This window comes from Trachypithecus francoisi, unplaced genomic scaffold, assembly GCF_009764315.1.
Source record: "Trachypithecus francoisi isolate TF-2019V2 unplaced genomic scaffold, Tfra_2.0 Lachesis_group0, whole genome shotgun sequence".
Classification (NCBI taxonomy): Eukaryota; Metazoa; Chordata; class Mammalia; order Primates; family Cercopithecidae; genus Trachypithecus; species Trachypithecus francoisi.
Window position 1 is genome coordinate 61,117,447 of NW_022681453.1, and position 14,041 is coordinate 61,131,487.

The 14,041-nt window shown below is 53.0% G+C and overlaps 1 protein-coding gene and 1 pseudogene across 3 annotated transcripts in view; both read left to right on the forward strand.

Moving 5' to 3' along the window:
- Positions 1 to 5,915, forward strand: part of RUVBL1 (RuvB like AAA ATPase 1) — a 44,284-nt gene extending 38,369 nt beyond the window's left edge. For 2 of the 3 annotated variants that reach the window (XM_033210887.1, XM_033210888.1), the window contains 2 exons: positions 4,312 to 4,403; positions 5,459 to 5,855. In XM_033210887.1, coding sequence (XP_033066778.1) covers positions 4,312 to 4,403; positions 5,459 to 5,618 — 252 coding nt within the window. In that variant the 3' untranslated portion in view covers positions 5,619 to 5,855. Of the gene's footprint in view, positions 1 to 4,311; positions 4,404 to 5,458 lie in introns of all 3 variants that reach the window. The other variant, XM_033210886.1, reaches the window with a different exon arrangement.
- Positions 5,916 to 11,607: 5,692 nt separating this feature from the next.
- On the forward strand, positions 11,608 to 11,788 carry LOC117084761 (annotated as a pseudogene).
- The last annotated feature ends 2,253 nt before the right edge of the window (positions 11,789 to 14,041 follow it).

Below are 14,041 nucleotides of genomic sequence, written 5' to 3' on the forward strand. Positions count from 1 at the left end.
AGCTGAATCTGGGTTAGGCTTGGAGTTGGGAGACGACAGGGATGTATGAACGTGGGATTTATCCAAAGGGCCACAGTCCCAGTGGTCTCTGTAGGAATTTCCTCTTGCTTGGTGTGCAGCTCGAGCACAACTATGTGCCAAGCATTGGAATCATTGGACTAGGAATTTCTAGTTACCTTAATGGTATTTTCAGGTATTCCGTATGATCACCATCTGTTTTATTTTTACATTTGAGTCATGGAGCTGTAAGTCCAGGATGCAAAACCAGACAGTGCCCTGCAGAGCCCAGGCCATCTGTTCAGTGGTACATACCCTGGATTGGTGTCTCAGAGGTGGTGTGTGCTGTGCTCTTTCCTCTGCCCTGCCCACCCTTGCCCCAAATGTTCTCTTCTGGTGGACTCTGGCGTGCAGCCATGGTTGGAGATGCTGAGCAGGCTGGGGCTGCAGTGACATCTCGATGCACTTTGCCTGGACCTTGTCTTTTCACCAGAGCATGGCACTCTGTTAAGCATCGTGTTGAGCAGGACATGCCTGGCCAGTTTGATTCCATTTGATCCCCAGTAACCCATGAGGCAGGGAGAACTACTGTCATTACCCAGTAGTTTTAAAAGATGAGGACATTACCTAGGCATGGTGACTCACACCTGTAATCCCAGTACTTTGGGAGGCTGAGGCTGGAGGGTCACTTGAGCTCAGGAGTTTGAGACCAGCCTGGGCCACATAGTGACACCCCTACTCAACAAAACATAAAAAGTTAGCCAGGTGTGGTGATGTGTGCCTGTAGTCCCAGCTACTTGGGAGGCTGAGGTGAGAGGATTGCTTTAGCCCAGAAGGTCGAGGCTGCAGTGAACTGTGATGGTGCCACTGCACTCCAACAGAGTGAGACCCTGTCTCAAAAAAAGACAGATGAGGACACTGAGACCTAGGGTAACTAATTTGCCCAAGTTCATAACATTAGTCAGTGGCTAGCAGCTTTCTGATCCAGAAACCTGTGTTCTTAATCACTGTGCCACTCAACTTCCCTGCTGCTAGAAATCTCTCATCTCATTGTCATCAGGATTCATGAGGTGGCTTTCCTCTGGCAGTTTGTGAGCAGGATCTTTCCTTTGGAGCAGTCAGGGCCTCTCCTTGGGGGGGGGGGGCTTTCCCAGCACTTCAGCTACTCTTCCATGGCTGGAGGCCCAGCCTGGGCTTGCTGGCATCTCTTATTGACCGCATGCAGGAGTGCTGTAGGGATGCATCAGGAGAGTCACGGATCTCCCTTCGTAACCAGCACTGGCAAATTACTGAAGCAGTTATGGTTCATAGTAGCAATTGTATATGTTATTAGGAGATGGTGTCAATGACCGGGGGCCTCATCGCCAAGTAAGGGTGTCTTGCTCTTGGGTGACTGCCAGGTTGAAGCCAAGGCATTCACTGAACAGAAGCAGAAGCAGAAACAGAGTCCCAGGCAATTTTTGGCCCATTCTTACTGCAGGACATAGCACCTTACTTTTCGGTCTAAAACCCCATGTGTCCTGCCAAAAAAGGCAGCCCAGCACAGATGTGGTCAGGACCAGAGACACCAGGAGTATTTTGAGGCCATCATTTGCCTACTGAATGACTTGAGCAATTTGGTGCATCTCACTGAGCCTCCACCTTCTCTGTTAAGTGGAAGATCTGCTCCCTGCTTTGCAAGATTGTCATTAGGATTCGTGAGGTATTGGTAATAACGGGCCCTCCCATCCTTCCCATTGCTGTTGTTATTACTGTATTCATAGCTTTGTGTGCTTCATAGGTACCCTCTAGGGTCCTCTACGTACAACGTACGACAGCTTCGCAATAGCCAATGTTGGAGGCTCCAAGAATGAGGGTCCTGTGGTCATGTGGAGAGTAAGCAGCAGAGTCAGGACTACCACTCAGAGCTAATTCACCCTTGCTGCCGCCATTCGAACCCAGAGCTCCTGGCCCAAGCAGTCTGGAATGTTCTGCACTGTGTTTCTAGAACAGTGACTTTTGCCAGGCCAGCTCTGGGCTGGGGCTCTCTTGGCTTAGTCAGGAGGGCCTCTCCTCAGGCTTTCTGTCAGGACTCGTGGCTTTGTTCCCACTGGCACAGGTGATAACCTCAGCATTTTTACTGGAGCCTGGGCTAGGTTTTTAAACAAACTCGATGTAACTTGTGTACTCTGCAATCCAAGCCGACACCCTCATAAACTATCCCTGCAGGTTATTAAATGATTAAAGATCTCATTTATGAACTGTCCGTTTTCGAGCAGCTTGAGACAGACGCTCTCACGATTGCTTTGACCTGCTCTAGTGAGAGAGAGAGCAGAGTGTCCCTGACATTCTGGAAGCTGAGCCGCAGATTCAGTGCAACTCACTGAAGGGGAGACGCTTAGACTGAAGCTGTCTCCTGTGACCAGGCTCTAGGATTCAATATTTGTATCTCCCTGGAGTTTCAGAAGGTCCTCTGGGGACATTTTTCTTGTCAGGACCTGGCAGTTTCCTCAGTCCCAGCTGTGAGTGAGAAGCCTTTTTTATCTTGAAGCTGTGTTCAGAGGGGAGTTTTGTTGATGGAGCAGGGAGTCACCCCCAGTTCCTTTTCTTGGTTGTCCTTGTACCATCCAGTAACTTCGGAGGGCCCCTCTCTGCCCAACTGCATTTAGCTTTGGATCTCAAACAGTGGAACTCCTCCTGCACAAGCTAAGATTGTTTCAGTAGTTCACCCATGAGCCCAGCAGATAAGTTTCATGTGGCCTATGCAGTGTTTGTGAAATATTTGAACAAGTTGCTGACACCTAGAAATCAGGACCTTTTTTTTTTGGAGACGGAGTTTCTCTTTTGTTGCCCGGACTGGAGTGCCGTGGCACAATCTCAGCTCACTGCAACCTCCACCTCCTGGGTTCAAGCGATTCTCCTGTCTCAGCATCCCAAGTAGCCGGGATTACAGGCATGCGCCACCACACCCAACTAATTTTTGTCTTTTTAGTAGAGATGGGGTTTTGCCATGTTGGTCAGGCTGGTCTTAAACTCCTGACCTCAGGTGATCCACCTGCCTCGGCCTCCCAAAGTGCTGGGATTACCGGCATGAGCCACTGCGTCTGGCCAAAATCAGCACATTTCGTACAAAGATCTGAGTTCTGAGCCTGTCTTGACAAAAGGGAAGACTTAAGACAGCACCTTGTAGCAGTGGTGGCTGTGGGTGGAGGGGCTGCCTCCCCAGAGTGTTTGCTGGCCAAGCACTTCACCCTCAGCCGGCTCATTGCAGCCGCTCTGGCCTGCTGGGGCTTTCCAAGGCCTTTCCCATCTATGGGCAGCCGACATGCTGTCCCCCCAGCCCAGCCAGGATCATCGGAGACTGGGCTCCCCACCCCTGCAGCTCCTGCCCGCAGGGTCTCGGCCTGGAGAGCTGACAGGCGAGGCTTGATGTGGCCACCTCAGTAAAGCTCTGGCTCTCCTCCCTCCTGGAAGGCTGAAGCTGGGACTCAGTCTTTCCCAGCTCCTGTGCCTCTACACTGGGTGTGCTTTTTTGGCTTTAATTTCAACAAGGGCTTCTTGATATCTTGTTTACGAAGCTGCCAAAGTGAAAAATTCCTGTATTATATGCGGCTCGAAGTCCTGCAGTTATCTCAGCTCCACAACACACAACATCATTATCCCGGCTGCCCCTTATCACTCAGTGCTGGTACGCCTGCAGGATCCTGGTCCACCGTGTTACAGCATCCCCGCCACCAGCCTGCCTCCCCTCCAGCTCTACTAAGATCTTCAAACTACAACAAGCGTCAGCCTCTTCTTGATAGATTAGATATCTCCTGGTGATGTTATGAGGCCTGGTAAATGTTTAAAAGTAACTTTTTTGATTTATTTAACCATCATATTTATCAAGCAAATAAAAAATGTCTCTTCTTGCCTGAGTGCTTGTAGGTGGTAGTGCCCATGCTGGAGAGGTAGGTTAGAGCCCTTGTGGGAGCCCAGGGTAGGTTAGAAGAGGCCCCAGTTCTCTGCCTGCGGACAGGGGAGGGAAGGACATGGAGGCAAGAGTGAGCCACTTGAAAGCTGCACACCTCCGGGGGCACCAGTCACACTTGAGTCAGTTGAACATAGCATACTGGCCGTGATGCTATTCATGCATACTGTGGGGCCGCACATGCCCTCTGGAGGGTGCCGGGCCAGCAGTGCTGGGCAGGCGTTTGCTTCCTGCCCACCAGCCCAGGTCTTGGTTTCTCTTATGCTGCACAGTGAGAAATATTGAGCAACATTGTCTTTAAAGCACTTTAGAAATGGGACACTTGAGGTCAGTCACTGTTGATCATGTTTTTTCTCCTTTAAAAGATCATTAAAATCCGTGCCCAGACGGAGGGAATCAACATCAGTGAGGAGGCACTGAACCACCTGGGGGAGATTGGCACCAAGACGACACTGAGGTGAGCCGGTACCCTGGGCCTGCCGGGGCCTCCCCAGCACAGCCAGGGCCCTCACTGGGGTCATTCTGGACAATAAAGGCAGATCCCTTCCTAGGGCACAGGACTGTATCCATCTGCTCTTCCTGGCGTGATGGGTGCCAGGGCACTTGAGTTTCAAATGCAGAGGATTTATCTGATGGTTTTTAACAAGCTAGAGTAAGGGTGAAGTCCCCGTGTCCTGCAGCAGATGCTCCCCTCTGGTGGAGAGTGCTTTGACCCTGGGCCTTCTTGTGGCAGAGAAGATGCATAGAACTAGAGAGCAGGGACCATGTGGCAGCTAATTAGCCAGGGCCCTGGCTCCTGTTCTCCCAGTGATGTTATGAGGCCTGGTAAATCTTTAACTTTTTTGATTTATTTAACCGTCAAGCAAATAAAAAATGTCTGGGCGGTGGGTATAGAGAGCCAGGGAGGAGCGCAGACATAGACAGTTCTCCAGCAACTCAAAGGCAGGACCTGCAGAGCATGTCCCTTCACAGTGGCCTGACTCATTGTAAAATCATTGCTTCACAGTCCTCAGCCCTTCCCTACATCCTTTAGTCAGTTCTTGTTCCTGAAGTTGAAGGCAGAAATGCAAGCTATGAGGTTTGGATGAAGGGGTGCTTTTTAAAACGGCAGAGTCTTCATGCCTTTAGATGGGCATGTACTTCCAGCTGGCTGTGTTTTCGTTTCCCTACCATGTTAAATATCCCTATCTGTTGGACATCTGTATACATCTAAGTTTGCAGTCCTTTTCCAGTAGCAGTGATGTTACTTCTTATTGGAGGATTTGTAGACTGTACTAAAGATTTGGGGAATAGCACTTATGTCTTCTTGGTGGCTCCTGGCCCCTCTCTGATGGGGTAATGACTGCAGCTCTCTGAGAAGTGACAACTTTGTCTCCCCTTTTCTGTGCTCATATCAGCTGGCACAAGCCTAGCACTGGGCTCTGCTCCTGGTGCCAGTGCTGCCTGCTGATTTGGGGGAAGGGGCTTCGGTGGCCCCAGTTTCACTCCAGCCCTGGCCCCTGTCCACTCTAGGTACTCAGTGCAGCTGCTGACCCCGGCCAACTTGCTTGCTAAAATCAACGGGAAGGACAGCATTGAGAAAGAGCACGTCGAAGAGATCAGTGAGCTTTTCTATGATGCCAAGTCCTCTGCCAAAATCCTGGCTGATCAGCAGGATAAGTACATGAAGTGAGATGGTTGAGGTTTTAAGCAGCAAGAGACTCCCCAGGTGTGCCTGGCCTGGGTCTGGCCTGTGGGCGCTCGCCCCTGGGCTTGGGGCTGCCGTCCCCACTCAGGCGTGGTCTACAGCACTGTCAGTTCAGTGTGGAAAGCATTTCTTTTTAAATTATCATAACTGTTCCTGTGGTTGCTTTGAAAGAACCCTTCCTTACCTGGTGTGTTTTCTATAAATCTTCATAGGTTATTTTGATCTCTCTCTCTCTCTCTCTGTCTCTCTAAGTTTTTTAAAAATAAACTTTGCAAAACAGTTTTAGATGTAGAGTCATTGTGAACATACCATAGGGAGTTCCCATGTATCTCGTACCCAGTTTCCCTTCTTATTAACATGTTACATCAGATAGCACATTTGTCACGGTGAATGAGCAATACCGATGCATTATTATACTGCATTCACATTTTCTCAGTTTTACCTAATGTCCTTTTTCTGTCCCAGGATCCCATCCAGGATAACCCATTACAACTAGTTGTCATGTCTCCTTAGATGCCTCTTGGCTGTGACATTTTCTTACATTTTCCTTGTTCTTGATGACCTGACAGTTTTGGGGAGGACTGATCAGGTATTCTGTAGAACATCCCTCAGTTGGGGTTTGTCTGATGCTTTTCTCATTGAGTAGACTGGGATTGTGGGTTATGGAGAGGAAGATACAGAGGTGAAATGCAGTTCTCATCACATCATACCATGTGTGGTTCTCATCACATGCTAACATCATGACTCATCGTTGATGGTGACCTTGACCCTTGATGGCTGAGGTCATGTTTGTGGGGTCTTCTCACTGTAAAGTTACTCTGTGCTGCATTTCCATACTGATTTCTTTGGAAGGAAGTCACTATGTGCAGCCCACACTTAAAGGGTGGCGGTTATGCTCACCTCTAGAGAACTGAGTATTTACCGAAATTATTTGGGATTCTGCATGGAAGATTGTATCAGAATGGACTCATGGAAGTTTATTGTATACTTTAGTAGATTTATTTTGTTGCTCAAATTGAACCAGCTTTGACCAGTGAGAGCTCTGTCAGTTGGCTCGTGTGTCCCTCTGATGTGTCCCCATCTCTCTGGCTGCATCTCTGGGTTCACTCACTAAGTAAGCAGCAAGGGCAAGTGCAGCACTGGGCAGTGCACTTTACTGGAATGTGCCTTCCCAGTAGGATGAGTGCTGCGTTCTTGCCCTTGCCAGGCCTGTCCTTCCCTGCCGGCTCCGTGGTGCCTGAGGTAGGGCTGAGCACCCGGACACTGTTCCTAGCACTTGCCCCTGTGCAAGTTCAGACTGGACCTCCGTGATGTTATGATATGGGAGGCAGGGCTGACCAGGATGGTCATCTTGGTCCAGTGCTTTAGTCCAAACTAACAATGAGCTCCTTGTGGGGCAAGCAGCATTGTCCTTCCATGAGGGACAGTCCCCTGTAGTCATGTCAAGGGGACAGTGGGAGGGGGCGGAGATGATGCTGGGGATCCCACCTAGCCTGAGAGGTGCCAGCTTGTCCCTGCTGCCAGTGTGAATCTTTTCCCTGGGCTTGGCCCCTGAGGACCCTGGCATGCACAGCAGTGGTGGTAGGACCCTTCATGGAGTCAGCTGTGCATGTGGCTCATGCTGGCTGCCAGTGTCCTCTGAGGCTGCACTTGTCTTTAGCCTCCCCACTCAAGCCATGTTAGACAAACAGAAGGGAGATGCAGCAAGAGCTTATTGCACCAGGGACTGTGTTCACACTCTGCGTTCCATGTCGCCTTCACAGTAGCCTGTGAGACTGGGATAGGTGTGCTAGCCCACTTCCAAGTCCACTTCCACAGAGGAGGAGGGGGCAGTTCAGGCAAGTCCCTTGCCCAGCTAGCGAGAGATGGAACCAGGATTTGAAATCAGGCTGCTTGAAACCTGTGTTCCTAACACCTGGGGGCCATACTGCCTCTTTGTGTGTTGGCATTTAGTGGCAGCTAGGAGCTGTCAAGATCTGACCTTTGTACCAGGCACGTGAAGGAAGCGGGGTCCGCTGTGGAGAAGGTGACCCACCTAGAGGACAAGAACCAGGCAGGCCTCTGCTCCGGCTGGGCCTCTCACTTGGGCCCCAAGCCTTTCATGGTGTTTAAGGAGCGGGATGGAAGTGGTGGTGACAGCAGATCTCACAGCTGTGGGTGGGGACAGAGTCTTCTTCGGCTGCCCAAGGTACCAACATCCAGAGCAGCCAGGTGAGGAGGGGACCATGGTCTCGCTCTTCCCAGGCCACAGACCCTTCGTTCCTGCTCCTCAGGTATCCTAGCTGAGGTGGTGCCCAGAGAGCTGGCCCAGTTCGCTGGTGTGCTCCAAAGTGAGGGAGATGGTTCTGGATAGGTAGGAAGGTGAGATTATTTTAATTTTCCTCCCATTTTTCCCAGCAAGGTCTGTGATTATTACATTAATCTTCTAGGTGAAGTTTTTACGACTGATCCCTCGCCGACTATGAGAAGTTTCTCCATCCATTACTAAGAGGGAAACAGACCCTGGTGGGGAGGAAAATATTTGTTACATCTTATCAGGCTGACACACAATCTAACAACAATTACAGCAGCCCCATTTTTTGCACTATTTCAGCTCCAGTGTGAAAAATTGTTGTAATATTAAAGTGAGGCAGGGTGGGGGCTGGTCATCGGAAGTGGTTGAATTTTCCAGGCTCTCAGCCCAGGCTCTCTTGGGTGTCACCCAGGGAGCCGATTGGGTGGCTGAGGAGAGGGAGGGAGGGATTTTCACATAAATCCCAGCACCCTATCTCCTGTGCTAATGGCCCCAGAGATACTTGTGAGACTGGGAAGGGCTCTTGAAAGACGCGTCCCTGGCCATAGCAGGGAAACCGCCTTGTGCCCTGCCTCATTTTCTCAGTGCAGACACCTTCTTACTGCCACATGTCTTAGGGTTGCATCTGCCAGATTGATTGGTAGGATAGTTTGTTTTTTAGGACTAAATGGATCGTGCTCTCACACCAGAAAGTGACTTCTTGGTTAGCAAACCTTTCTTAGCCATTTATATAATAAAATGGGGTTACAGAAGGGGGGTGGGGTTGCACTCCCAGTCAACCTCTATCTCTCAGAAACTGTGGCCAGCCCTGGGCAGAGCAGCTGGGGTACCCCAAGAAGGCCCTGCTCTGGGAGGGCTGTGGGCAGAGGCGCAGTGGGTGGGGACCAAGGGGTTCTGGGGCTCAGCAGGGCATAACATTGATTGCATTTTCCTCCTCTGTGTGGCCCTTGGTTCTAGCCCCGTGAGTCTTTGGTTTCCTGGTGTGAGAGTGGGAAGTTCATATCCCATAGACCCATGTGAGGACTTGGTGAAGTGACCCACATGTGGCTGCATCAGGTACCCAAGAGACTAACAGGCAGTAAAGAGTTCTTGATCCCCGGCCCACTTGGAAAGAGGTCACAGTTTGTCAAACTGGAGCAAGCAGCCTGCTAGGCCCTGCCCCTCCCTTTCGCAGACAGCTGGCACTTGGAAGGACCCTTAGGATCCCCCTGTGTTTGGAAAAAGCCGTGCAGCCCAGAGGGGCCAGCACTGGCTCAGGGCCACACAGCCCAAGAGCGGAGGGGATAGCACGGGGCAACTGCCAGAAACAACGCACTGCTTCTCACCAGGGCCCTGGCATCCCATCCTGGGTGAGGCTCAGCTAGGGCTGAGGCAGCCAGAGGGGGCGGAATGACCACCCCCTTGCCCTGGCCAGCGCTGGTGTTTGTCAGGTCAGACCTGCTCTCATTTGGTGTCTGGAAAAGAGGTCCCTCGGGAGGTAGAACAGTGTTCACCCCTCCATTCGTGGTCATCCATTCATTCTCCACACAGAAGTAAGTTCCTCTTGCTTCCTCCAGTGTGCGGCCACGCCCCTTCCATTCTGGGGAGAGCAGGATAGGGGGTGAGGGAGGCCTGGGCAGTGGGGCTGGGGAGCTCAGGGCGCAGGGTGGGCCACGCAGCGGGGCACCAGAATGGGGAAGGGGTGGGCCGGCCGCGGGGGCTGCCTGTCGGCCCCTGCTGCCCTGCCGCCCCTCCCCGTCACTTGGCGGCAGGCACGGTGATTAATGGCCGGGCCGTGCAGGCCGGGCCGCCATCAGCGCGCGTCTAGGCGATGGATGCGGCTGTCAGGCCGGCCCGGCCCGCGCTGACCCCCGGGCAGGGACCCAGCGCGATCAATGGGCGGCGCGCGGCGGGCGGCGGCTGGGCCGGCGCGATAAGATGGGCCGATGGGCGCCCGCCGATTGCCCGCTCCGTCACCGGCCGTCACCGTCACCGTCACGCCGCCAGCGCGCAGATCACTGCGCCGTCAGCGCCGCGTGATTAATGGGGACGCCGGCAGCTGCGGGGAGGGCGCGGGCACGCGGACCCCGCACCCAGAGGGACACGGTGGGGTGCGGGGTGCGCGCTGGGACGCCGCACACGGCACACTGTACTTACACTGGAGCCACATGCAGGGAACGGGGGACACGGCGGGGTGCCGGGTGCATGCTGCAGGTCTGCACACGGGGCACAGGGCGCAGGTTTTCACTGGGCTGCGTGCGCGCGTGTGTAAGTGGATGGAGGTCCCGGTGCAGCCTTAACACAAAGCCCTGAGTTACTTAGGCCTGAGGGTTGGGAGGAGGAGGGACCACACCTACTGTGACCTCCCTACCGCGACCCCTGCCTGGCCTAGGCCTCAGCCACCAGGTCCACCAGCCTCTTCGGCCTTTGCAAGCCTGCCCACTGTCCCAACCATCTTTGAGAACCCAGACTTGACTGTCAGGACCCCGACCAAAAAACCCTTCCACAGGTCCCATGGCTAAATCCCACGTTCCCCACCCTCCCGGCAGACCCGCAGGAATGCCGGTCCCCGCCCCTCCACGCCGGCCAGCCCCGCTGTGCTCCTTTAGCAGTCATTGCAAGTGGTCCCATCCCCCAGAGCTTCGTCCCTGGGTCAGGTCATGCTGTTGGGAACGCCCTGAGCGCTCTCAGTGCACCGTTGGCCCTGCTCGCGCCCCACTGGGTGACGGGGGCAAGAGCAGGCTGCCCCATCCCACCCACCCCCCGCCCCAGAGCGCACAAATCCCCACTCGAAGCGACCCGCCTCTCAGGCACTGCCCCTCCAGAAGAGCCCTGGGCCGCCGGGACCCACTCGGGACTCGAGAGGGAGAGGCTCGCCCAACCCAAATACCCACATGCCGCTAGGGAGGAGCCGCGTGCCAGATGTGCAGAGAGGGGGCCGGGGGGCTTCCCAAAGCCAGTGACAGGAGCGCAGCAGAGACAGCTGGGCGCGAGTGTGGGACTGACCCGAAGCCCGAACTGCCAAGGGGAGCGAGACAAGGGGAAGGGTGGGGGGCCCGGCTGGGTGGACTGGGGCCTATCCCGTGGGCGGTGGGGGTCTCAGGGCCAAGCGGCAGCGGGGGCAGTGCCAGCCACTCTCCCTTTTCCCGTCGAAAACCACAGCCTCCCCAGGGCCGCGCGGCGCCCCGCGGGAGCTTGCGAGGACACAGCGCCCCCGCGTGGGCGGACGCGCACAGAGCCGCGCCCGTGGCCTTTCAGGCCCAGGCTCCGCCCCCGCCGTGCTGCCCCCCCCATGGGGGCGTGGTCAGGCCTAGCCCGGGGGTCCGAGATTCCAAGTCACACCTAGCACGACTTGGGAAGTCGCGACGGAAGTGTGCAGTCCCGGCAGGCAGGGAGGGAGGAAGGCGTATGTGTCCCCAGGTGCATGCGGGGAAGGAGCAGTGGGGGAAGGCTGAGTTGGGCTTTCAATTAAATGTACATACACTTAGTTTTTTGATGGAAAATTGCCAAAGGCGTGTAGCGTGAAAAACCTCCCTCCACACCTGTCCCCTGCCTCCTGTTCCCTCTCCGGAAGCGCCTGTCTTACACCGGTGTGTTCCTCTAGAGATGGCCAGGACATGCGTGGGGCAGCACACACTCATAGCACCTTCCCAACACTCATTATGAAACATGTCACATGGAAAACTGCAAGAATTACAAGCGATCGCCTCTCAGCCTTTGGCTAAGATCAAGTGTAGTTTGTGTTCTTATCAGTTTAGTATCTGCTGTCTGAGGACAGTATATTAAATTGATTTTTGGAGCAGGGAGATGGAATAGGACCTTGCTCCTTCCACTCCATGTATCCACCTGGTATTGCAGTACCTCCAGGAATAGTGCACCTCCTTTGGGGGAATAAAAAAAAGGATTTCAGGTGAGCCCCCATATCCCTGTTGTCTAGGCACTGCCCATCCCTGTCTGCCTGCCAGTCTGCCTTGTCAGTCTTCTGTGCATTTCAAAGTGAGTTGCAGACACAACCACCTCCGTAGTCAAGCACGTGTATCTTTACCTAGAGTTCAGTACTTGATTATAGTTTTTTAATTTTTTTTTTTTTTGAGACGGAGTTTTGTTCCTGTTGCCCAGGCTGGAGTGCAGTGGCGCATGCTCAGCTTATTGAAACCACCCCCTGCCGGGTTCAAGTGATTCTCCTGCCTCAGCCTCCCAAATAGCTGGGATTACAGGCGCATGCCACCATGCCCAGCTAATTTTGTATTTTTAGTAGAGACGGGGTTTCTCCATGTTGGTCAGGCTGGTCTTGAACTCCTGACCTCAGGTGATCTGCCTGCTTTGGCCTCCCAAAGTGCTGTCATTACAGGTGTGAGTCACTATGCCTGGCCACTTATGATTATTTTTAAATGTAAAAAATACAGTGAAATGCACAAATCCTAAGTGGAGCATTCCATGAGTCCTGACTAATGAAACCCAAACTCCAGTGAAGGATATTACTATTGCCCAGAAAGTTCCTTGCGCCAATCTCTAACACACTAGAGGCAACCACTGTTAGATTTTTTTTTTGCCATAGATTAGGTTTTCCTGCTTTAGAATTTCATGTAAATGAGATCATACAACATGACTTGTTTCTTTCACTTAGCTTTTGAGCTTCGCCAATGTTGTGTGTATGGGTAGTTTGTTCTTTTTTATTGCTGGGTAAAATGCCACTGTGTGGATCCACCACATGTATCCATTTGCCTGTGGATGGTCATCTAGGCTATTCCCTATTTTTCAGCTATTATGAAATTCTTGTACAAGTCTTTGTATAGGCATACATTTTCATCTTGGGTTTCAATACCCAAGAGTAGAATAGCTGGGTGTAGGGTGTGTGTCTAGTTTTATGAGAAATTGCTACGCGTTTTCCTGATGTAGTCTGTTAGTTGCTTCCCACCCCGCTTTTAAACACAAATAGGAACACAACGCTGTTTCTTGCTTTCTGTATTTTTCCTTGACAGCATGTCTTGGAGATTCTTCTAACTCAATATATAAAGAATGTCCTCCTAGTTCCTTTCCACAGGGAGGAGCTGCTGTAATTTATTCACCCCCCCTCCGATAGGCATTTAGATGTTTCTAGCCTTATTGAGCTGTGCTTTGAAGGATGAACAGGAGCTTGTCAGGCAGACAGCAGAGGGAACAAGGCCCACAGGTTAGACAGACACTGCAGAACCCTTTCTGCTGGGGCATGAGCTTTCGAGGGGAGAAGCACCTTCTGTTCCATTTCCCCATGGGGCTCAATAATGTTTGCTGAGTGGAAAGGAGTGGGTGATGTGGCCCTAGAAGGGATTGGGGCAGGGGAGTGAGGTGGGCACTACCACTTAGGGGCACACCTGGCTCTCCAGAACCAGGCATTGGTGGGTGCTGAAGTTCAGGTTGGGGCTTCTGCTGACTCTTGGACAGTGCCACATGCCCAACCCCTGGCCCTTGTCAGGACTCTGTTGCTCTTCCCCAGGCCATGGGGCTCAGACCCCTCAGGAATGAGATGGGAGGCTCATACCAGCCTTCCTGAGGACTTCATGCTGGCCTGGCTTCAGCAGGAGCAAGCTGGGGAAGTACCTGCAGGCAGGACCAGCAGCCAGACAGGCACTTGGGGTAGGAAGTGAGCCTTAGGCTTTTTGTCCTGGCTCTGGAGCTAAGTGACTTTTGGCTGCACTCTATTTCCCTAGGCCTCAGTTTCTTCGCCTGTAAAATGAACCAACTTATTTCCTCCTGGGCCTCTAGTGGGGTGAAGTGAGAGCACATGTAGGAAGTGGCTGGGACAGTGCCTGCCCCAAAGGAAAAAGAAGAGTGAGCCTTACCACCCATCTCTGAGCATGAGTTCCCTTTGCACAGGGAAGAGCCAGGTGGAGAGACGCCACAGTAAGCCACACCAGGGCCTGCCATCTCGAAGCACGCGTGGCTGCTGGAATGTGGACTCTGTTTGCTCTCAGGTGAGAGGGGCCACGGCCACACGTGCAGCCAAATACCTGAGGCACGAGAAGATGGCCTACTGCTTCCCTGGGGCGGCAGGTTTTCTAACATATTTATATTGGCAAGCACCCTGCCTGTCTCAGCATTTCACAGCGCCTGGCTGGTCTGGAGCCTGAGGCCACATGCTGTGCTCCTGTCCAGG